Source organism: Salmo salar, chromosome ssa16 (genome assembly GCF_905237065.1).
Source record: "Salmo salar chromosome ssa16, Ssal_v3.1, whole genome shotgun sequence".
In the NCBI taxonomy this organism is placed as follows: domain Eukaryota; kingdom Metazoa; phylum Chordata; class Actinopteri; order Salmoniformes; family Salmonidae; genus Salmo; species Salmo salar.
The window spans coordinates 21,978,367-22,000,723 of NC_059457.1; the positions used below are offsets into that span (position 1 = coordinate 21,978,367).

Here is a 22,357-nt window from a genome sequence, read left to right on the forward strand (position 1 = left end):
GAGAGAAAGCGAATGAAAAAGAAACAATGCAGTGCATGAAACGTAATATTAATCTCCCCGTTCTTTACACAGACAAAGTGCAAGGCATGGTGCACGTTTTTAAATGGTTATTGAGTATTCACACAGCTGCGCAGTTCTCCCTTGTGTGCCAAAACAGCTTGGTAAATGGTCAGACTTGGCCTTTGAATAGAACCTCAGAAGAAGTCTCTGTTTGCTCAGTGCTGACCCTCAGATATATTTGCAAATATGATTCAGGTGTGTCGACATAATAATCAAATCATATAGCCTATTATTTGTGAGTATGCCTGTCAGGCCTATACCTACTATTTGACAAGGCTGAGAAAATAAATTTAAAACTGGGTCCACATAATAATGCAACAACATCATATAATTTCATATAAATAGAGATATCTTTATTCATAAAAAAAAACTGTTTACACAAAATATATCTGTTAAAATCGCATATGTACACTTTAGGAGGCTACGAAAAACGGAGAGCAAGTGCATACATTGATAAAGGTCTCCATACCACGTAAAACCCTTCAATCTTTCACGGGAGGATCGTAAAGATATTGTGACCAATCGCATGACACAGACATATGTGCCAATTCAATTGTCCAGTTGTCCAGTCATATTTATCACTTCTCATGAGCTCTCACTGTCAGCAAAGTGGCAGTGTTCGTGGTTGCAGAACATTTGCATTGATCTCAATTAACAAAAATAAGTATTTATATTTAAAAATAAGAATTTCAATTTCAGACAATGTACACCAACAAAGTTCATTTCAGATGGCGGGTCATCTTCGATACAATCTTCCCATCAGATGCAGTCAGTTGAAGGAGTCTTGCCCTTATCTGAAACTGGTGTCAACAGCAAAGTCCTTGAGCCACAACCGTGTACCTCTTCTGGGCTACTGTGCGGACTGCGCCGCTGCTGTGTCATTTATTAATGCACTTATTCAAAGTCATCAATAAATAAATAATTCCAAGCGTCACCCTGCAGTCATTCGACGCTTTGTCCATGCGTGAGCGCACACAGTATCTCCCCTGTTGTTCCGAGGGGAACCAAAGGGCCGTTCGTACTCCCTCCTCTCTTGTAGCATAGCAACGGTAACTCTGCTTTACTTTCCCCTTTCTTATTGCTTTCCACCTGCAAACGCTGCCTGGTGAGGGGAGAGAGAGAGCAAGTCGGTGCCAAGAGAGTGTTCACGGGTGCCTCGCCTTGCAGAGTGAATCGAATAACTTGACATTATTTTCAACTTCCGAGTCACTTCTGTTAGAAGAAACCCCTGCCTATACACAGGTGCCCTGCCTATACACAGGTGCTGTGGGATGGTAACGACAATTAGGCTACCGGTGTCTCAGTATCTGTCGAACCAGGTGGTAAAGTCCAGCAGCTCCTGCTCCTCAGAGCTCAGGGGCTCATAGCTCCCCTCGTCGGAGGAACAGGTGGAGTGGGGTGACTCTGGCTCGGCCGAGTAGCTGTTGGAGATGGTAGGGGAAGGCACCCCGCACTGAAAGGCGGCTGACACAGCATCATGCTCGTCTAGTAGCTGCTGCAGAGCTCGAATATACTCCACGGCGGACCGCAGCGTCTCCACTTTGCTCATCTTCTTGTTGGCTGCCCCGTTGGGCACGTGCTGACGCAGCGTCTGAAAGCCCATATTGACCTGCTTAACTCGGTTCCTCTCGCGCTCGTTTCGCCGAGCCACGGCAACGGGGAGCTGCTGTGGGATGGAGTAGCCGAGTCCGTTAAAGCTGAGCCGCCGCTTGCAGCGCAGGAGCTCCGGGGAGCTGGAGCGCTGTCTTTTCAGCACAGTGGTCTTGCTTTGGTAGCCGGCTGCAGTGGTGTCATTGGGGAGAGCGCACTCCTGGGCTGGAGCGTGCAGGGTGATGGTGGTGCGTCTCTCCGTCAGTACAAATGGGCATGCGTTCTGCGCCAGTTGCGTGGTGGTGATGGTGGTAGTCTCCATCTTGGTCGGTGGGGAGACAGGCCTACAGACAGATGGGATTTGCAACAGCGCAACCTCACTGACAGAGAAGAAGAGAAGAAAATATAGACAGAGGTTGACAGTGCACTGCTCTCGTGTCCTTCGCGTGGGGACCGTGTGGCTATAGCTGAAGCGCTGAGGCTTTTTGGTGTCCAAGTCTTTCTTGACCGCGCTTGCTTACTCCACGAGCCGATCTGACCCAAACTTTGGCAGCACTCCTCTTTTCAACACGCGCCCCACACACCCCACCCCTTTGGAGATGCACGCTTCCCCGCGAGGCCCCGCCCCGCTGTGTGATTCTTCTGCTAGCCGACTCCGCGAGCCAGGCGCGTGGCTCCAGGAGCTCAATAAACAATCCCGAGCTTTCACTGCGCCAGGAGCACGCGCTGGGCTCATTTACATTCCAATGTCTCCAACTTGAAAGCCCAGTGGTGGATTCAAACGGCCTGCAACCGGGCAAAAGGAAAGCAAGACAGAGAGAAAGAAAAAAAATAGGAGAGAATGAAAAAAGTGAATGGTTTGGTGCTTTAAATGCCTTTTGAATTTGACAATGTACCCCTGGCCCGTCTTCAAATTATCAGTCTCTCCCCTTCCACCCTTCTCCTCTCGCTCTTTAAAATCCCAAATACCAAGGACGCTCTCTCCGGTATCCAGGCTACAGCCATTAAGAGGAAAATAAAAAGGCAAGCGTGTCTCTGTGTAGAATTATAGACCTTGCATAGAAACACGATTCATTTAAGGTAATATGAGTTGTGGATATGTCTGCCGTGCCCAATGACCGCACAACGAGTGCGCACATTGTCTGCATAGAGATTCAAGCATCTACTGCCTGGCAATATTGGCAGCTGACGATCGGTTAGATTATGTGCCATTCCAACACTCAAATGCAAGCCTCAATTGTCATTCGTAAAACGTGTATTCGCAAATATGGATTTGGGTGTTTAGGCTACAAATATGTTATAACTAGGCCTATTTAACAAGGCAGTTATTACGCCATTGGACGTATTAATAAATATACAACTTTAAGTACCACCCTGAACTTTGTGTTCTTGTTTGAGGCGATTTTCCCCTTGGTCAATGTTGGATTGACGTTTTCAGCACCACATTCGACTGGACAGCACGTTGCAACAGTCCTTACGTTATTTATGGTCAAATGGCTGCACAAACCTAATCCTCCACATAATGTGTAAAAAGGACAATAGGCATTTTGATTATTCCTTATTCCATATGTTTATAGAATGCAACATTTTGTATGATAACTCGTAACATTCTTTCCGCTCATAAAAAAAATGTTAGTGAACTGGGCGATTTTCAACAAATAGTCTCAAATTTAAATCAATGCTCTTCTCAGGCTCTCGTCGTGTATTGTAAACTAATATTACATTCAACGAGACATCTCGAATATCTTGTCAAGTCGCGTTAAAAATAAACAGGTAGTGACCTCTGGCGATGAAAATAAGACATCAAGCCGTACAATCGTTGTATCTTTCCATATCGCTATCGGCCAGTAGAGAGCAGCAGTGCATAAACTTCAAGATTGGTGCTATGGCTTTTCAAAGGAACCGTATTTCAATAGGCCACTTTCCTATTATGCTATTGATTATTATTTTGTCTCCGAGTTAAAATGATGCACCAACAAGAACACAATAGACTACTAAATGGTTGATTTAAATGTGTCAATAGGGAATAGTGATGAGGTGTTTTCATCAGCTGTGCTTCATGAAGTAGGCCTATTTGTTTCTTAATGTGCAGTAGGTCTACACCACAGGAGGTTGGTGACACCTTAATTGGGGAGAATGGGCTCGTGGTAATGACTGGAGCGGAATTGGTGGAATGGTATCAAATACATTAAACACATGGTTTCCGGGTGTTTGATGCCATTCCATTTGCTCCGTTCAGGACATTATTATGAGCCGTTCTCCCCTCCGCAGCCTCCACTGGTTATACTGAGTTTACAAAACATTAAGAACACCTTCTTCTTGATACACACGGGAAACTGTTGAGCATGAAAAACTCAGCAGTGTTGCAGTTCTTGACACAAACAGGTGCGCCTGGCACCTAATACCATACCCCATTCAAAGGCACTTAAATATTTTGTCTTGCCCATTTACACTCTGAATGGCACACACACACAATCCATGTCTCAATTGTTTCAAGGCGTATTATTCTTTAACCTGTCTCCTCCACTTCGTCTACATGGAGTGAAGAGGATTTAACAAGTGACATCAATAAGGGATCATAGATTTCACCTGGATTCACCTAGTCAGTCTGTCATGGAAAGAGCAAATGTTCTTAATGTTTTGTACAATCAGTGTATACAGTACCAGTCAAAAGTTTTAGAACACATACTCATTCAAGAGTTTTTCTTTATTTGTACTATTTTCTACATTGTAGAATAATAGTGAAAGACATCAAAACTATGAAATAACACTTATGGAAGCATGTAGTAACCAAAAAATATTATTCAAAGTAGGCACCCTTTGCCTTTATGACATCTTTGTACACTCTTGGCATTCTCTCAACCAGCTTCATGAGGAATACTTTTCCAACACTTGAAGGAGTTGACTGCTTTTCCTTCACTCTGCGGTCCAACTCATCCCAAACCATCTCAATTGGGTTGAGGTCGGGTGATTGTGGAGGCCAGGTCATCTGATGCAGCACTCCATCACTCTCCTTCTTGGTCAAATAGCCCTTACACAGCCAGGAGGTGTGTTTTAGGTCATTGTCCTGTGGAAAAACAAATGATAGTCCCACTTAGCGCAAACCAGATGGGATGGCGCATTACTGCAGAATTCTGTGGTAGCCATACTGGTTAAGTGTGCCTTGAATTCTAAATAAATTACAGACCATGTCACCAGCAAAACACCTCCTCCTCCATGCTTCACGGTGGGAACCACACATGCAGAGATAATCCGTTCACCTACTCTGCGTCTCACAAAGACATGGCGGTTGGAACCAAAAATCTTACATTTGGACTCATCAGACCAAAGGACAGATTTCCACGGTCTAATTTCCATTGCTCGTGTTTCTTGGCCCAAGCAAGTGTCTTCTTCTTATTGGTGTCCTTTAGTAGTGTTTTTTTTCGCAAAAATTAAACCATGAAGACCTGATTCATGCAGTCTCCTCTGAACAGTTGATGTTGAGCTGTGTCTGTTACTTGAACTCTAAGAAGCATTTATTTGGGTTGCAATCTGAGTCTGGTAACTTTAATGAACTTATCCTCTGTAGCAGAGGTAACTCTGGGTCTTCCTTTCCTGTGGCGGTCCTCATGAGAGCCAGTTTCATCATAGCGCTTGATGGTTTTTGCAACTGCACTTTAAGAAACTTTCAAAGTGCTTTAAATGTTCTGCATTGACTGATCTTCATGTCTTAAAATAATTATGGACTGTCATTTCTATTGGCTTATTTGAGCTGTTCTTGTCATAATATGGACTTGGTCTTTTACCAAATAGGGCTATCTTCTGTATACCAACCCTACATTGTCACAACACAAATGATTGGCTCAAACACATTAAGAAGGAAAGAAATTCCACAAAGGCATACCTGTTAATTGAAATACATTCCAGGCGACTACCTCATGAAGCTGGTTGAAAGAATGCCAAGAGTGTGCAAAGCTGTCATCAAGGCAAAGGGTGGCTGCTTTGAAGGATCTCAAATATAAAATATTTTTTGGGTCACTACATGATTCCATGTGTTATTTCATAGTTTTGATGTATTCACTCTTATTCTACAATGTAGAAAATAGTACAAATAAAGAAAAACCCTTGAATGAGTAGGTGTGCCCAAACGTTTGACTGGTACTGTATATAAACAATATCAAATATACCCGACAGTTAGTTGTGTTGGCCTATTATCATTGGCAGGTCAGGAGCTGGTCAAACCTGGACCTGGGGATAAAACTAGTTTCAACTGGTGATGCAATACCCAACTTCACACAGATTAGAAAATAAACACCCACAGGAAGTCCAAAACCCTTAGATCAGTATTATGCCAATACAGGGACACGTGGGTGTGTATAGTACATCTCTTTATGATCCTTTTACAAGCACTCATAGTGATGAAACCAGCTTATATGTACAGTATACCGTATCAGACCTGACTATACTCTGGGGTACAGAGTTACAGTAGATACTAAACATACCAGTCTATTTAGATAGTGTTGATAATTGCAGACAATTGAGAGAGGATGGAGACAGGGAGAGACAGACAGAGACAGAAAATCAGAGACAGATAGACTGATATAGAGAGAGGAAGGTATACATATAGATAGAATGGCAGAATGGTGTGGAGGGAGACAGAGAGAAAAATAGAGAGAAGTGGTTGTTTCGGATGGGCTCAATCTCCAAAGAAAAGCAGTTTGGATTTCCCCCTCAAAACTCCCTAAAATACAGGATTCTCGGGTGATCTTTGATACAGAACTCTCTCTCTTAATTGTCTGCTCAACAATACATGCTCTCCTCTCTGTGCTGCAAAATGCTGAATAATTTAGGTATACTGGTAAGAAACTGGTAAGAAAGTTTGGCCACAATCCAGTGTCTAAACTGTCTTACCGGTATCATGCATTTTTCATGCACTTTCTAGTATGACAAGTGCTAATCACAAATTAAAGTAAGAAGAGGATTTCAACTAAGATATTTTTCAAAAGATTTTCCTAAACATTTCTGAATTAATCCTTTGACCTTGACACACACTTGAGTAAATCTCTACCCACACTTCTCCATTCTCCACCAAAGGCCTGTGCAACACACCAACAGTGTGTGTGTGTGGCTGCGTGCGTGCATGTGTGTGAATAGGGATGTGAAAACTGCACTTTAGAGTCTGAATGGGAACTACATCCATCCCCGGTGCCGGTCCAGGGGCCTACGCCCGGCCACAGAGCCACAGGGGCCTGCTCCTACAAAAAGACAAGCCACAGATTAGGGCACAACAACAATTTCAATGAGAGGGAAGAGGGAAGTGTTCAGCAAGAGTGAATTTCGCTTCCTCATTATTGAGACAGACATGGTGGAGCATGTATTGTATAGGTATAATAAGACTACATTTTGTCCATTTACCACAGGTAAACCAGAGTGTGATGCCTTGATTAGGCTCACTGAGGCAGTGAAGATAGTCTGACCTATGCTAAATAGAGGCTTCCTTGAGACAAATAGAGAGAGTACTAGACTGCCACAGTGGTTGTAGTGATAGTGACTGAAATAGTAATAGACAGTGATATGACTTTTGCTTTTTCATCACTGTGTGGCAGCCTACCATTGCTTCCTACTCATTACGTGTGGGTGGGAGGACACAGATCTAGGATAAGGAGGAAATATGATTATTGTACATCCTGGTGTTTCCCCCTATTGTATGTCAGTGTGGTTGTATTAAAAGAGAATGGTTGGAAAAAGGAACTGTTATTCTTGGCCCAGCTGAGAGACAATATTAGAGGTTCTCCCGTCAAGAAGAGGGCGTACCCACCCCCTCTCACTCAGCTCACTGTCACAGATGTGGGGTTATAAATAGGAACAATGCATAATCTTGTATTTACAGTGAAGTTTCTTAAGTAACAATCTGTGGTGAGCCACCCTGGATCCTCTCGACCAATAGCACGTCACTCATAGCAGATGTTGTGGGTTATAGTTAGCCCACAAACCCTGGACTGCAACCCAATCCACTACTACTGTCCAGGCAAGTGGCTACACGGCTGAAGCAGAAGGGTACCTTGTAGAATGAATGAATGTATTAGGTCATGTTTGAATTGAACTCAAAGGGCTGTAGTGAAATGTATGTTTACTTATAAATAAATATATCTGCATTGTATCAACTTTGATATAAAATTAGAACGATTATATGATTTAAAGTCATTAGGCCAACAACATATGTGGATTGCTGATGCAAGCACTCAAAGTTTCTGATTAAAACTTTTCTAGTTGCAGGGTTCTAGGGGCCTTTGTCTTCCTCTGTATGCCTGAAATCCCCATAAGATCCCAGGAGGTGTTGTTCAATGTGAATGCAATGAAAGGACCTTCAGAATTTACCATATGAACCACAGTTGGCATAGGGATAAATGTTTGTTTGTTTGTGAATTTCCACTCCTGGGGATAACATGAGACACACTTCCTGCAATTAGAATTCTTTAAGCAGTGACACATGCTTTCAGTGCATTCTCGCTCCCTAATAGCCTAGCATCCATCCACTAGCATGATAGGGGTGTCAAAACAAAACTAGCATGTCATTGAATTCCGATATACATAAAATCCCTTTAGAACCAGTCAAATGGAATGTTACAGTTGTCACATACAGGTCTAACTCCCCTCCCAGAGGACCTGAGCCCTAGGATCATGCCTCAGGACTACCTGGCCTGATGACTCCTGGGTGTCCCCAGTCTACCTGGTCGTGCTGCTGCTCCAGTTTCAACTGTTCTGCCTGCGGCTAGGGAACACTGACCTGTTCACCGGACGTACTACTTTGTCCCGAACCTGCTGTTTTTGACTCTCTCTCTCTACCGCACCTGCTCTTGACCTCTGAATTCTCAGCTATGAAAAGCCAACTGACATTTACTCCTGAGGTACTGACCTGTTGCACCCTCTACAACCACTGATTATTATTTGAACCAACTGATCATCTATGAACGTTTGAACATCTTGAAGAACAATCTGGCCTTAAATGGCCATGTACTCTTATCATCTCCACCCGGCACAGCCAGAAGAGGACTGGCCACCCCTCAGAGCCTGGTTCCTCTCTAGGTTTCTTCCTAGGCTCCTGCCTTTCTAGGGAGTTTTTCCTAGCCACCGTGCTTCTACATCTGCATTGTTTGCTGTTTGGGGTTTTAGGCTGGGTTTCTGTATAGCACTTTGTGACATCTGCTGATGTAAAAAGGGCCTTATAAATACATTTCATTGACACAGAAGGATGGGAGTAAAATGCATGATGGGTCATTCAGTCTCCCTTAATCTAGAAACTGATGATTATGATGCATTACCATTACATGCTTTCCAAGACCCAATCCCAAATAAATTAGTATCTACCTAAAACAAAAACTCCAGAACAAGGTGCTGTATGACATTTCAACTTCCGCCAGATGCTCTACAGGCTCAGCCTGCTGTTAAAATAGGAATAAATGCTGATCTCTCTGTATAAGTGTCAGATTGACATCCTAAATGTTTGTTATGATCAGTGGCGATTTTAGCATGACAATCTTGGTGGGGCAAACCCCCCCCCCCCCCATTTTTTTTAGATGCATGCCAACAAAGCCACTACACAACACAACACTAAACAGTACATTAATTGCACTATAACGATGACAAGCGGTGCCCACAAACATTTAGGGCCTACATAAAGCTGTCGTAACAGCAGAGCTTTTTTCCAGCACAATGGAGTGAATCCTTAACACCGCTACACCTGGCTATCAGCGGAGTCTTGTCTGGCAGCGAAACAATTCATTCCGCCTCATTTACTGCCTTTTTATAAAACATAGCTGATATGGCTGACCATATTTCCATGGCATATTACATCATTTATGCAGCAGCATATAAGACATTTTTGGATTCACCTTGTTGTCCGCGGCGGTCCTTCTTTGGCAAATTTGGTCATCAAAGAAAAATATTTACAATTCCGAGTTGGATGATAGTTCAAAACGTATTTTCCTAGTCTGACTTCCCAGTTGCAAAGCTTGCGGTTAGCCACTGTCACCGATTCCTTCCAAACAACTCATTGTTGAATTTGCGATTTTCAACTTGTTGTGTAATGTTTATGTCCAATGGCAGATGAGCGCCGATACGTTTTATCTATATTTTCTCTTCATTATTTCTCTTCATATGACAAGGATTAAAAACAATTTGCCAGTAGACTTAATTCACGATGATGACTGCTAGCTAAGATTGTGAAAGTAAGATGTTGACATGATCAGTCCAATCAAACTACTGTACATATAACGTGATTTGACATCATTTCTGTGACCAATGACCTTGAGCCTTCTTGAAAGGGCACTTGTAATATAACTCTATGGTAGGACCCAAAGGGCTGAAATTTTGGATGTCTACCATTACTAAAGGACTGAAGCTAGGCGATTGCGCAAGGTCCCCATGAGTGACAGATTTCCGAGCCAATCATGGTGCAATGCTCCTATTTTCTGCTGGCCCGCCCCACCACCACAGAAAGCACTGAGCTAGGCTGAAACACCTGCATTTTGGAGCTGCCTTACTCAAGAAAACAAAAAAGAGACGTGGTTGTATGCAGCTTCATTAACTCAATTATATATATATATATATATATATATATATATATATATATATATTTGTTTGCAAACAGATATGAGACACGTATTAATGCCAAAATAACATGCAAGCCCCACAACAATTATATTTATATATATTAAAAAAATAATAATTGTGCAAACAATGTGGGTCTCAGAGCCCCACCTGCCCTGAATGACGGGTCGCCACTGGTTATGATACAGCCTATTATTATGTGTTATTATGTGTTGTATATTAATGACCCTGCCACAGTTTGATTGCAGAAAAATTGCCCATTTTGTTTGTTTCGTTATCATTTGTTGACTGAACAAGAAGATGATGCAATCAAGAATGTGCGATCTATCGTCGCAGCATAATTTTCACTTTCAGACCGACGTTGCTCAATGCTCAACACAATTTGATACACTAAATCAATGAGTTGGATACACATAGGTGCAATAGATTAAGGTACACAACCAACTGTGAGAATACATAATAAATGATTCTCGTCATCTCTGTTCAATGGGGAAGTCCAACTCTATGACATCACGACGCCTATAAAACGTCTGTGCCCGGCATTGAACTGAAAACAGTTAAGTTAGAATACTTACATAGTAGTACACGTCCACAGTCAAACAGAAATAGCCGACGCGTCTCAGCATTAAAGATGCAAAGGTAAGTAACGTATTTCATATCTGTACGTCAGGTAAACAGAGAATTTTCTGGTAATCTGCAGACTATAGTAGTTAAATTGATAAATGTAAAATAAAGTTCGATTGATATTTCCAAGAGCTCGGCAATGCTTGGTGAATGTACTGTGCTTTTAGGTTACTGTAAAAAAAAACAATGTTACATATTGAATTGATTGTTGCGAGGTAGTACAATGGTAGTCTCTTTCTCTGGAATAAAGACGTGTTCTTTCAATGACACTTCACTCACCAATGTTGCCAATATAAAAAGGAGTGGCAGTATAAGTATGTAGGCTATTTGCTTTCTCCCTGCATGTTTCAGCTGCAAACCTCAGTTCGCTGACTGGCTGATAGAACAAGTGCGGACCGAGCAATACACCGGTTTGTTCTTTATGGACAACAATAAGTTCAGAGTCCCGTGGAAACACAATTCTAGGAAGGATTGCTCCGAGGACGACCGTAAAATATTCAGGGTAAGGAATATATTGTGGAAGGTGGCCAGCGCTATGCAGAAATTCAAGGCAATAGAGGCTGTGGTTTGATTGTGAACTGCAGCGCATGAAACGTTACATTTTGTATGTATAATGATCTAATAAATAACTTGTTATGATGACGGTTCAATTCTATGACACATCAATTATCTGGTTACAGGCATGGGCAGTGGTCAGCGGTAAAATCACTGAGCATCCCAATGACAAGGCAAAGTGGAAGACTAACTTCCGCTCTGCACTGAACAGCCTGTGCAGGCGTTTCAAGATGGTGGAAGACCACTCCAAGGACTCAAACGACCCCCATAAAGTTTACCTGGTCATCAATGAGTGTAAGATCACCATGGCTTGTGTAACTTAAGTGCCACAAGACTGTTTGCCTGCTGAACTAAAGCCTAGGCATTAGCTTAGGTAGCCAACTTGAGTCTCTTTCCCCAATTGTTTTTTTTTTTTTTATTGCTTTTTAAAAATTATTTAATTTTTTTTAACAGATAACTATGAGAGCCCTCTCATAGAAGAAATCACTCTGGAGAACTATGGCATTGACCATGCTCTCACCACTACAGAAAACACCCCCCCAGGCATGGAGGTATAGTAACAGTACATCTATATTGAACCAGGAGCTGGTTATTTAACCCTGCCCTGATAGAAACCATGATTCTGGTCTTTTTTTAAGAAAACTTATGTTAAATCTGTGAATGTATATATATTTTTTCCCCCTCCAAACAGCATGATATACTGAACTTTAGCAACCTAACCTTGAACCACCTAGACCTGAACCAACATACAGGTACAGCACCTCCCCACCTGTAGAAAGTAACCCTTTACAATGGGTGGTTAATTATAAACATTTTAAATACAAATTCTGGAAAAAGCTTTCTAATGACATATGACAACTCTTCCTTTCTTCTCAAGAGAATTATATACCGGTACACACACACCACCCAGTGCCACCAGTCCTAATACAGCAGCCATATGCCCAAGGTATGCCAGGGCCATACAGCCACATGTCAAGGAAAAATCCACACATCCAACTTGTGTAAATAACATTTCACCATGTCTTTTCTGTACTGGAAAATAAAGTGCACTTCACTCATGCAGTACAATGTGACTTATTTGATGACCTTTCCTATCTCCCAACAGTAAACCCGGATGCCCTGCTCAACCTGCCTGCCACCCGCTCATCTCTCTGGGACTTGGAGATCACCATCTCCTATAGGGGGAGCGAGATGCTAAAGACCCAGGTGTCAGGCCCCAGGGTTCAGCTCCACTACCAGTGTAATGCTCTCGAGCCCAACACCCAGCCCCTCTGCTTCCCCAGCACTGACGGGCTACCAGACCTCAAACAGGTAGGGTACAGAAGCCCACCTGGTGCTGTTCCCATTCACCTGCACTACTATCTGTGGTTCTGTGTACATGCCTGTGGTTTTCCAATATGTGTCTTTATTAGGGATGCACGATATATCGGAATTGGACGATATTAGCTAAAAATGCCAACATCGGTATCGCCCCGACGTCTAGTTCAACGGCGACGTGAAAAACCGATGTCAAATCTGACGTGCATACCTATGACGCTACGTAAAATTTTGCGCTAAACATGCAACACTGCATTCCTAACCTAGTCCACAATGTCTGCGGTGTGGCTCGAGCAGTCATTTAACAGTAAGAACATTTCAGCAAGACAACTCAAAGGCCAAATCCATTAACGCCAAGATAATGGCTTCATTGCCCTTGAGAATCAACCGTTCTGTCGTGGGTGACGTTGGCTTTTGCGACTGGTTGCGAACCAGTACACACTAACGTTACCAAGTGTGCTAATGTTCAGATGTTGCCCTACCGGAGTTCCACAGTAATAGTGTCACTGCTATTAGTATCACAACATACTATGGAACACAGTTTGAGTCTTTGTGTGTACAAAAAGATACACGTCAAATAAAACTATTTGACGCGTTGAATAAGCTTTTCATTTGACATGCCAAATAACACTGTACTATTAAAGACTGTGTGTTCTGAATTTGCACATGTAAGCCAAGTGCCACTATTAGTAGCACTGTCAAAGCTGTACAAAAAAAGTCAAACACCAGCCATGAACTGTATTTACAATACCGCATTATTTGTTTGACTGCAACTTCTGGGCTAGCAGCTTTAGCTTGGTACCTAGCTAACACCAATATGACCAGTAGAAACTGCAGTCATTTTCACTATTCTTAGCAATGATTTAGGAATCCTTGTAACTATTGTTCACCTATTGACCTTGAGTTCATGAAGAAAAAAATAATGGCTAGCCAGCTACACCCTGTTGCCCAAAGCTAACGTTATAAGCAGCCAGCTAGCTTCATCTGGCTAGTGACTCTCGACCTGACTGGGTTGTGTTGTGAAGTTAGCCACAATAGTGGAATTTGCAGTATGCCTTCAAAATAAAAGTACCTAGTTGAAAGTGATGCAGAAGGTTACAATTGGAATCTTGCCATATTTTGACTAGATAATGTTAAACAAGGTTGGAATGTGAAGCAATAAAATGGTATCCGTCTACTCTGACACCCACAGAACACAACTTTGAGAGTTAATGCAAATATTAGCGTTGTAGCTCTTATCACGTGTCTGTGAAATCACCTCCCCAGTCAGCCTATGGTGTGTATTGACATTCATATCGCACTGTACGGTGTTCCCTAAGGATTGGGGATCAATGAAATGGGGTAACAGTCTACTCAACTCTGAGGACGACGTTGGGAATTGACACCAAAACATCCACGCAGTATTGTTTTTCCTCTGGAATATTGTTCAATACACACAGGTTGACAAATGTGGCTCAATTCAGTTTGAGTCCCGCAATAAGAGCTACTAATGTTCTCTGGGTATCACTGAGTAGACTGATACCCCATATGTCATTGATCCACAATCCATAGGTAAGGCTGTACAGTGAAAAAATACACTGCTCAAAAAAATAAAGGGAACACTTAAACAACACAATGTAAATCAAACTGTCCACTTAGGAAGCAACACTGACAATACATTTCCCATGCTGTTGTGCAAATCGAGTAGACAACAGGTGGAAATTATAGGCAATTAGCGACACACCCCCAATAAAGGAGTGGTTCTGCAGGTGGGGACCACAGACCACTTCTCAGTTCCTATGCTTCCTAGCTGATGTTTTGGTCACTTTTGAATGCTGACGGTGCTTTCACTCTAGTGGTAGCATGAGACTGAGTCTACAACCCACACAAGTGGCTCAGGTAGTGCAGCTCATCCAGGATGGCACTTCAATGCGAGCTGTGGCAAGGTTTGCGGTGTCTGTCAGCGTAGTGTCCAGAGCATGGAGGCGCTACCAGGAGACAGGCCAGTACATCAGGAGATGTGGAGGAGGCCATAGGAGGGCAACAACCCAGCAGCAGGACCGCTACCTCCGCCTTTGTGCAAGGAGGAGCACTGCCAGAGCCCTGCAAAATGACCTCCAGCAGGCCACAAATGTGCATGTGTCTGCTCAAACGGTCAGAAACAGACTCTATGAGGGCCCGACGTCCACAGGTGGGGGTTGTGCTTACAGCCCAACACCGTGCAGGACGTTTGGCATTTGCCAGAGAACACCAAGATTGGCAAATTCGCCACTGGCACCCTGTGCTCTTCACAGATGAAAGCAGGTTCACACTGAGCACGTGACAGTCTGGAGACGCCGTGGAGAACGTTTTGCTGCCTGCAACATCCTCCAGCAGTGGTGGGTCAGCGGTGGGTCAGTCATGGTGTGGGGTGGCATTTCTTTGGGGGGGCCGCACAGCCCTCCATGTGCTTGCCAGAGGTAGCCTGACTGCCATTTAGGTACCGAGATGAGATCCTCAGACCCCTTGTGAGACCATATGCTGGTGCGGTTGGCCCTGGGTTCCTCCTAATGCAAGACAATGCTAGACCTCATGTGGCTGGCGTGTCAGCAGTTCCTGCAAGAGAAAGGCATTGATGCTATGGACTGGCCCGCCCATTCCCCAGACCTGAATCCAATTGAGCACATCTGGGACATCATGTCTCGCTCCATCCACCAACACCACGTTGCACCACAGACTGTCCAGGAGTTGGCGGATGCTTTAGTCCAGGTCTGGGAGGAGATCCCTCAGGAGACCATCCGCCACCTCATCAGGAGCATGCCCAGGCGTTGTAGGGAGGTCATACAGGCACGTGGAGGCCACACACACTACTGAGCCTCATTTTGACTTGTTTTAAGGACATTACATCAAAGTTGGATCAGCCTGTAGTGTTTTTCCACTTTAATTTTGAGTGTGACTCCAAATCCAGACCTCCATGGGTTGATAAATTGGAATTCCATTGATTATTATTTTGTGATTTTTGTTGTCAGCACATTAAACTATGTAACAAAAGTATTTAATAAGATTATTTCATTCAGATCTAGGATGTGTTATTTTAGTCTTCCCTTTATTTTTTTGAGCAGTGTACATCCAGTGTGATTTCAACAGATGTCAAACTAACAACATTCCAACCTCGTTTAGCATGATCTATTCAATTGTGGCATAATTCTACAATTTGTATTCATTTGCATCACTGTCAATGACATGCACTTATTTTTAAGGCTAACGGAAAAGTCCACTTTTTTTATTTATTTAACCAGGTAGGCCAGTTGAACAAATTCACATTTACAACTGCGACCAGGCCAAGATCAACAAAGCAGTGTGACAAAAACAACAGTTACACATGGGATAAACAAATGTACAGTCAAGAACACAATAGAAAAATCTGTATACAGTGTGTGCAAATGAGGTAAGGCAATAAATAGGCCAATAGTGGCGACGTAATTGCAATTTAAACTGGAGTGATATGTGCAGATAAGGATGTGCAAGTAGAAATACTGGTGTGCAAAAGAGCAGAAAAACAAATATGGGGATGAGGTAGGTGGTTCGATGGGCTGTTTGCAGTGATCGGTAAGCTGCTCTGACAGCTGACGCTTAGTGTGTCTCCAACTTCAGTGATCTTTGCAATTCGTTCCAGTCATTGGCAGCAGAGAACTGGAAGGAAAGGAGGTGTTGGTTTTGGGGATGACCAGTGAAATATACATGCTGGAGCGCATGCTACAGGTGGGTGTTGTTATGGTGAGCTGAGAAGGCGGAGCTTTACCTAGCAAAGACTTATCAATGACCTGGAGCCAGTAGGTTTGGTGACAAGTATGAAGCGAGGGCCAGCCAACGAGAGCATACAGGTCAGTGGTGGGTAGTGTATGGGGCTTTGGTGATTAAACGGATGGCACTGTGATGGACTGCATCCAGTTTGCTGAGTAGAGTGTTGGAGGCTATTTTATAGATGACCTCACCGAAGTCAAGGATCGGTAGGATAGTCAGTTTTACGAGGGTATGTTTGGCAACATGAGTGAAGGAGGCTTTGTTGTGAAATGAGAAGCCGACTCTAGATTTAATTTTGGATTGGAGATGCTTAATGAGTCTAAGGAGAGTTTACAGTCTAGCAAGACACCTAGGTATTTATAGTTGTCCACATATTCTAAGTCAGAACGGTCCAGAGTAGTGATGCGGGCAGCGATTGGTTGAAGCACATGCATTTAGAAGCAGTCAGAGGCTATGGAAGGAGTGTTGTATGGTGTTGAAGCTCATTTGGAGGTTTGTTAACAGTGTCCAAAGAAGTACCAGATGTATACAGGATAGTGTCTGCATAGAGGTGGATCAGAGAATCACCAGCAGCAAGAGTGACATCATTGAGATATACAGTGAGGGGAGAAAAAAGTATTTGATCCCCTGCTGATTTTGTGCGTTTGCCCACTGACAAAGAAATGATCAGTCTATCATTTTAATGGTAGGTTTATTTGAACAGTGAGACATAACAGAAAATCCAGAAAAACGCATGTCAAAAATGTTATAAATTGATTTGCATTTTAATGAGGGGAAATGAGTATTTGACCCCTCTGCAAAACATGACTTAGTACTTGGTGGCAAAACCCTTGTTGGCAATCAGAGGTCAGACGTTTCTTGTAGTTGGCCACCAGGTTTGCACACATCTCAGGAGCTATTATTATTATTTTTTTTTTTGTCCCACTCCTCTGCAGACCATCCTCAAAAACCAACCAGATATATATATATATATATGTGTGTGTGAGACCATCCTCTTAGAAATGCAAGAGAAAGGTCATATTGTAAATTAGCTCCCTGGATGCAATTCCAATGGCTTCCACAAGGTGTCAGTCTGTCCAAGGTTTTAAGGCATGGAACTTCAAAAACGAATATGAAATACGTTTTAGAAGGACAGTCTTGGAAATTCGTGTTTGCGCGCCTTGAAATTACGCACCTGCTAAAATCGGTTTCCTATTGAACATACTACTTTCCAAAATAAATATTATAGTTTGATTTACATTTTAAAGTATCTGAGAAGTGAATAGAAACGTATTTTGACTTGTTGAAACAAAGTTTAGGGGTAGATTTTCGAATTTCTTTGCAAATTGAACGAGTGGATTACTCAAATCGATGGCGCCAACTAAACTGACTTTGGGATATAAGATTTTATCTAACAAAACGACACTACATATTATAGCTGGGACCCTTTGGATGACAAAGAGGAAGATTTTCATAAAGTGAATATTTCATCGTTATGTGTATGAAAACTGTGCCGGTGGAAAAATATTTTGATGTTGGGTGCCGTCCTCAAACAATCGCATGGCATGTTTTCACTGTGATAGCTACTGTAAATCGGACAGAGTAGTTAGATTAACAAGAATTTAAGCTTTCAGCTGATAAGACACTTATGTACTTAAGTGTTTAATATCCATAATTTGTAGGATTTATTTGAATTACGTGCCCTCCAGTTTCACCGGAAGTTGTTCCGAATGCTTAAGGCCGCTAAAATTTTAAATATCCGGTTTTTTGGCAAGGAAAATAACGGTATCGGCCAAAAAATGTAATTGGTGCATCACTAGTCTTTTTATATGAAACTGACTGGTTAATTCCCTAGCAATATACATAGCAACAAGATGCACTGGAGACGAGCGAAACAAGACTAAATTTGTGCCTCAATTATACCAGATTGAATACACCAACTGCATCCTAAGAAGCGTCCAAAGGGGTCTTCTCCTCGAGGTACAAAACACTGGTATCTATGGTTACCGGCAGGACAAGTGCCACGTGTTCTCCAGTACTAGCAACCCCAGAGAGGCACACCCTGAACCCAGGAAGATGCCCCAAAATGAAATGGTACAACTGTTGAACTTCCAGCAGTACGAAAATGGTAAATATGGCTCACTGTCCGACACATATAAACACAACACAAACTCAGCAAAAAAAGAAACGTCCCTTTTTCAGGACCCTGTCTTTCAAAGATAATTTGTAAAAATCCAAAACTTCAGATCTTCATTGTGAAGGGTTTAAAACTGTTCCCCATGCTTGTTCAATGAACCATAAACAATTAATGAACATGCACCTGTGGAACAGTCGTTAAGACACTAACATCTTACAGACGGTAGGCAATTAAGGTCACAGTTATGAAAACTTAGAACACTGAAGGTCAAAAGTCAGTATCTGGTGTGGCCATCATTAAATCTCCTCATGGACTGCATCAGATTTGCCAGTTCTTGCTTTGAGATGTTACCCCACTCTTCCACCAAGGCACCTGCACGTTCCTGAACATTTCTGAGGGGGGGGGGGGAGAGAGAGAATGGCCCTAGCCCTCACCCCCGATCCAACAGGTCCCAGATGTGCTCAATGGGATTGAGATCCAGGCTCTTCGCTGGCCATGACAGAACACTGATGTTCCTGTCTTGCAGGAAATCACACACAGAACGAGCAGTGTGGCATTGTCATGCTGGAGGGTCATGTCAGGATGAGCCTGCAGGAAGGGTACCACGCCAGGGAAGAGGATGTCTTCCCTGTAACGCACAGTGTTGAGATTGCCTGCAATGACAAGCTCAGTCCGATGATGCTGTGACACACCGCCCCAGACCCTGACGGACCCTCCAAATCGATCCCGCTCCAGAGTACAGGCCTCATGTAATGATCATTCCTTCAACGATAAATCCGAATCCGACCATCGCCCCTGGTGTGACAAACTTGTCAGTGAAGAGCACTTTTTCCAGTCCTGTCTGGTCCAGCGCAGGGTTTGTGCACGTAGATGACGTTGTTGCTGGTGATCTGGTGAGGACCTGCCTTACAACAGGCTTAAGCCCTCTGTCCAGCCTCTCAGCCTATTGCGGACAGTCTAGGCACTGATGGAGGGATTGTGCATTCCTGGTGTAACTCGGGCAGTTGTTGCCATCCTGTACCTGTCCCGCAGGTGTTACACATGGTCTGCCACTGAGGACGATCAGCTGTCCGTCCTGTCTCCCTGTAGCGCTGTCTTAAGCGTCTCTCAGTACGGACATTGCAACTTATTGCCCTGGCCACATCTGCAGTCCTCATGCCTCCTTGCAGCATGCCTAAGGCATGTTCACGCAGATGAGCAGGGACCCTGGGCATCTTTCTTTTGGTGTTTTTCAGAGTCTGTAGAAAGGCCTCTTCAGTGTCCTAAGTTTTCAGAACTGACTTAATTGCCTGTAAGCTGTTAGTGTCTTAACGACCGTTCTACAGGTGCATGTTAATTGTTTATGGTTCATTGAACAAGCATGGGAAACAGTGTTTAAACCCTTTACAATGAAGATCTGAAGTTATTTGGATTTGTACGAATTCTTTGAAAGACCGGGTCCTGAAAAAGGGACTTTTATTTTATATTTAAAAAAAAAATATTGCAGTTTATATACACATTTCTAAGACCTGTATCCACTGTCAGCGCTTTGACAACCATCAACCTTTTTCAGAGCTGATAGCGTTTAAGGAGAACAGGCGAGGCTCACCTGACTATACCATCCACATGTGCTTTGGTGAGAAGTTCCCTGACGGAAAACCCCCGGAGAAGAAACTCATCGTCGTCAAGGTAACCCGTTCATGAGCTTTAAATCAGTAAGGCAACAGGCAGAATACTAACTTAACCAGACATGGCTCCAACTGTTCCTAGAGAGCTACCATCCTGTAGGTTTTTGCTCCAACCCTAATCTTGTACACCTGATTTGACTAATTAGCTGGTTGAAAAGCTGAATCAGCTTAGTTACAACTGTAGGTTCACACCAACCCCAGGAGGGTCGCTCTCCAGGAACAGGGTTGGAGAGCCCTGCCCTAGAACAAACCTATATACAGTGTGCTGCATATCCTATTTTTGAAATGTCTTCTCTCCACCTCTTGTTTCGCATTCCCTTTCTCTCCCCTTCACGCTTCTCTTCCAGGTGGTTCCCCTGATCTGTCGTTACTTCCACGAGGTGGCCCAGGAGGAGGGGGCGTCGTCCCTCCAGAATGACATCAGCCTGCAGATCTCCCACCACAACAGCCTGATGGAGCTCATCAATGCCACCTGGCCCGACGGCCCACAGCACACCATGGGGCAGTACTTCTAGACCACCAATTGTACCACATCACCAGCCCCTATCTAGGACCGATATCGCACTACTGTATCACTTATTTAATCTTCCCACAGGAAAGAAATGCTTAGCAAGTGGATATATAATGCAATTGTGTACGACTCAAACTTGTAGATCTTTTGAAAGTCAGGCAAATTTTGGTGTTAGATCAGGGCTCTCCAACATTGTTCCTGGAGAGCTAGTCCTATAGGTTTCAATCAATCCTAATCTAGTGCACCAGACTTGAATAATTAGCTGGTTGATAAGCCAACTCAGGTTAGTTACAACTGGGGTTGGAGTGAACCTACAGGATGGTAGCTCTCCAGGAACAGAGTTGGAGAGCCCTGTTAGATTATTCTGATTTGTATCGTTTCTGTCAATGTGTCATGCAGTAGTATAGGCCATCCTTCTCTTGACAGGTTAACTGTGTGTGTGTGTCTTTTTAAATATACATCAAATCACTATCGCTGCGTGCTTAATGTGTTAATGTCTCATTTAGTGGTATTTATACTGAATTCCCTTCTGTCCCTATGGGCCACACTTTAAACCTGTCTAGGTCACTCAACCCTTCAGTCTGTTCTCTTTTGTATTGAAAAATCTGTTTTATTGTACTGAAAGTGAGTAAACTTCACACTGGCATTGAAAAGCACAATTGTATAGTATTGCAAAACAAGATCAATAAACTTTGCCTTGTTTCCTTACATTGGTTTACATGATTTTACCCAGTGAATTATGAAATGTTTACTTTAGTACTGTATGTCATCCCTCCTAGCTAGCGTGTAGTAAGTGGCGTCATAAACGCCTTGTGTTTCTCTCAAATATATTTTAAGTAATTTAATTTAGCAGTTGTCAAGTGCTACCCAGCCTAAAACGCCAAAGGGCAAGCAATGCAGAAGCACGGGGGCTACATTTACGTCATTTAGCAGATGCTCTTATCCAGAGCGACTTACAAATTGGTGCATTCACCTTCTAGGAAAAACTCCCTAGAAAGGCAGAAACCTAGAGGAACTAGGCTCTGAGTGGTAGCAAAACCTCTTCTGCCTTTGCCGTCATGAGATTTGCAGGCTACCATTAAGGCTAGATCTTCAAGACTTCAAAATGTTCAAAGACCAACAGGGTCAGATAATAACCAGTGGTTATATAGGGTGCAGTGGTTTAACACCTCAGGAGTGTTATCTTTTCACCCATTGCCAAGCATTGAGGTCGAAAACAGGTCCAAGAGGGTCAACAGCAAGTCCCGGACAAAGTAACAAGTCCAGTGACACCAGTCAGGGTTCCATAGGAGCAGGCAGAATATGACAGGGTGGCTTGGGGACAGCCAGGTAGTCCTGGGGCTCCTAGACAGTGGTTACTTTGTCTAAAACAAACGGTATCATGTTCACCAGTGCTGTTGCAAATATGATGCAGGTCAGTTTGGTTCCTTTAGCTAAAAAAAAGAAAAAATGCAGAAAATGAACCAATTGCTTTCATCTAGGAATGATTTCCACTGCTCAGGTTTATGAAGTGATCATGCTTAACATTAACACTGTGATAGGGGAGGGGGGGGGTTGGATAAAGAT

General features: G+C 43.2%; 2 protein-coding genes across 2 annotated transcripts; one reads left to right on the forward strand and one right to left on the reverse strand.

Moving 5' to 3' along the window:
• Positions 1 to 388: 388 nt before the first annotated feature.
• On the reverse strand, positions 389 to 2,277 carry LOC106573356 (achaete-scute homolog 1b). Its single transcript, XM_014148337.2, has one exon. It carries the CDS (start codon positions 1,970 to 1,972, stop codon positions 1,361 to 1,363), a length of 612 nt encoding a protein of 203 aa, XP_014003812.1. The 5' UTR covers positions 1,973 to 2,277; the 3' UTR covers positions 389 to 1,360.
• Positions 2,278 to 10,839: 8,562 nt separating this feature from the next.
• On the forward strand, positions 10,840 to 21,499 carry LOC100192336 (interferon regulatory factor 7). The gene is given in 10 exon segments (NM_001136548.1): positions 10,840 to 10,878; positions 11,215 to 11,365; positions 11,544 to 11,712; positions 11,872 to 11,969; positions 12,110 to 12,170; positions 12,296 to 12,364; positions 12,524 to 12,729; positions 18,403 to 18,604; positions 20,166 to 20,281; positions 20,628 to 21,499. Coding segments are annotated over 10 exon segments (1,248 nt in total). The 5' UTR covers positions 10,840 to 10,870; the 3' UTR covers positions 20,796 to 21,499.
• Positions 21,500 to 22,357: the final 858 nt, after the last annotated feature.

Bases quoted from the DNA above. Each gene is read 5' to 3' on its own strand.
- LOC106573356 (XM_014148337.2), bottom strand. From the start codon at position 1,972: ATGGAGACTACCACCATCACCACCACGCAACTGGCGCAGAACGCATGC.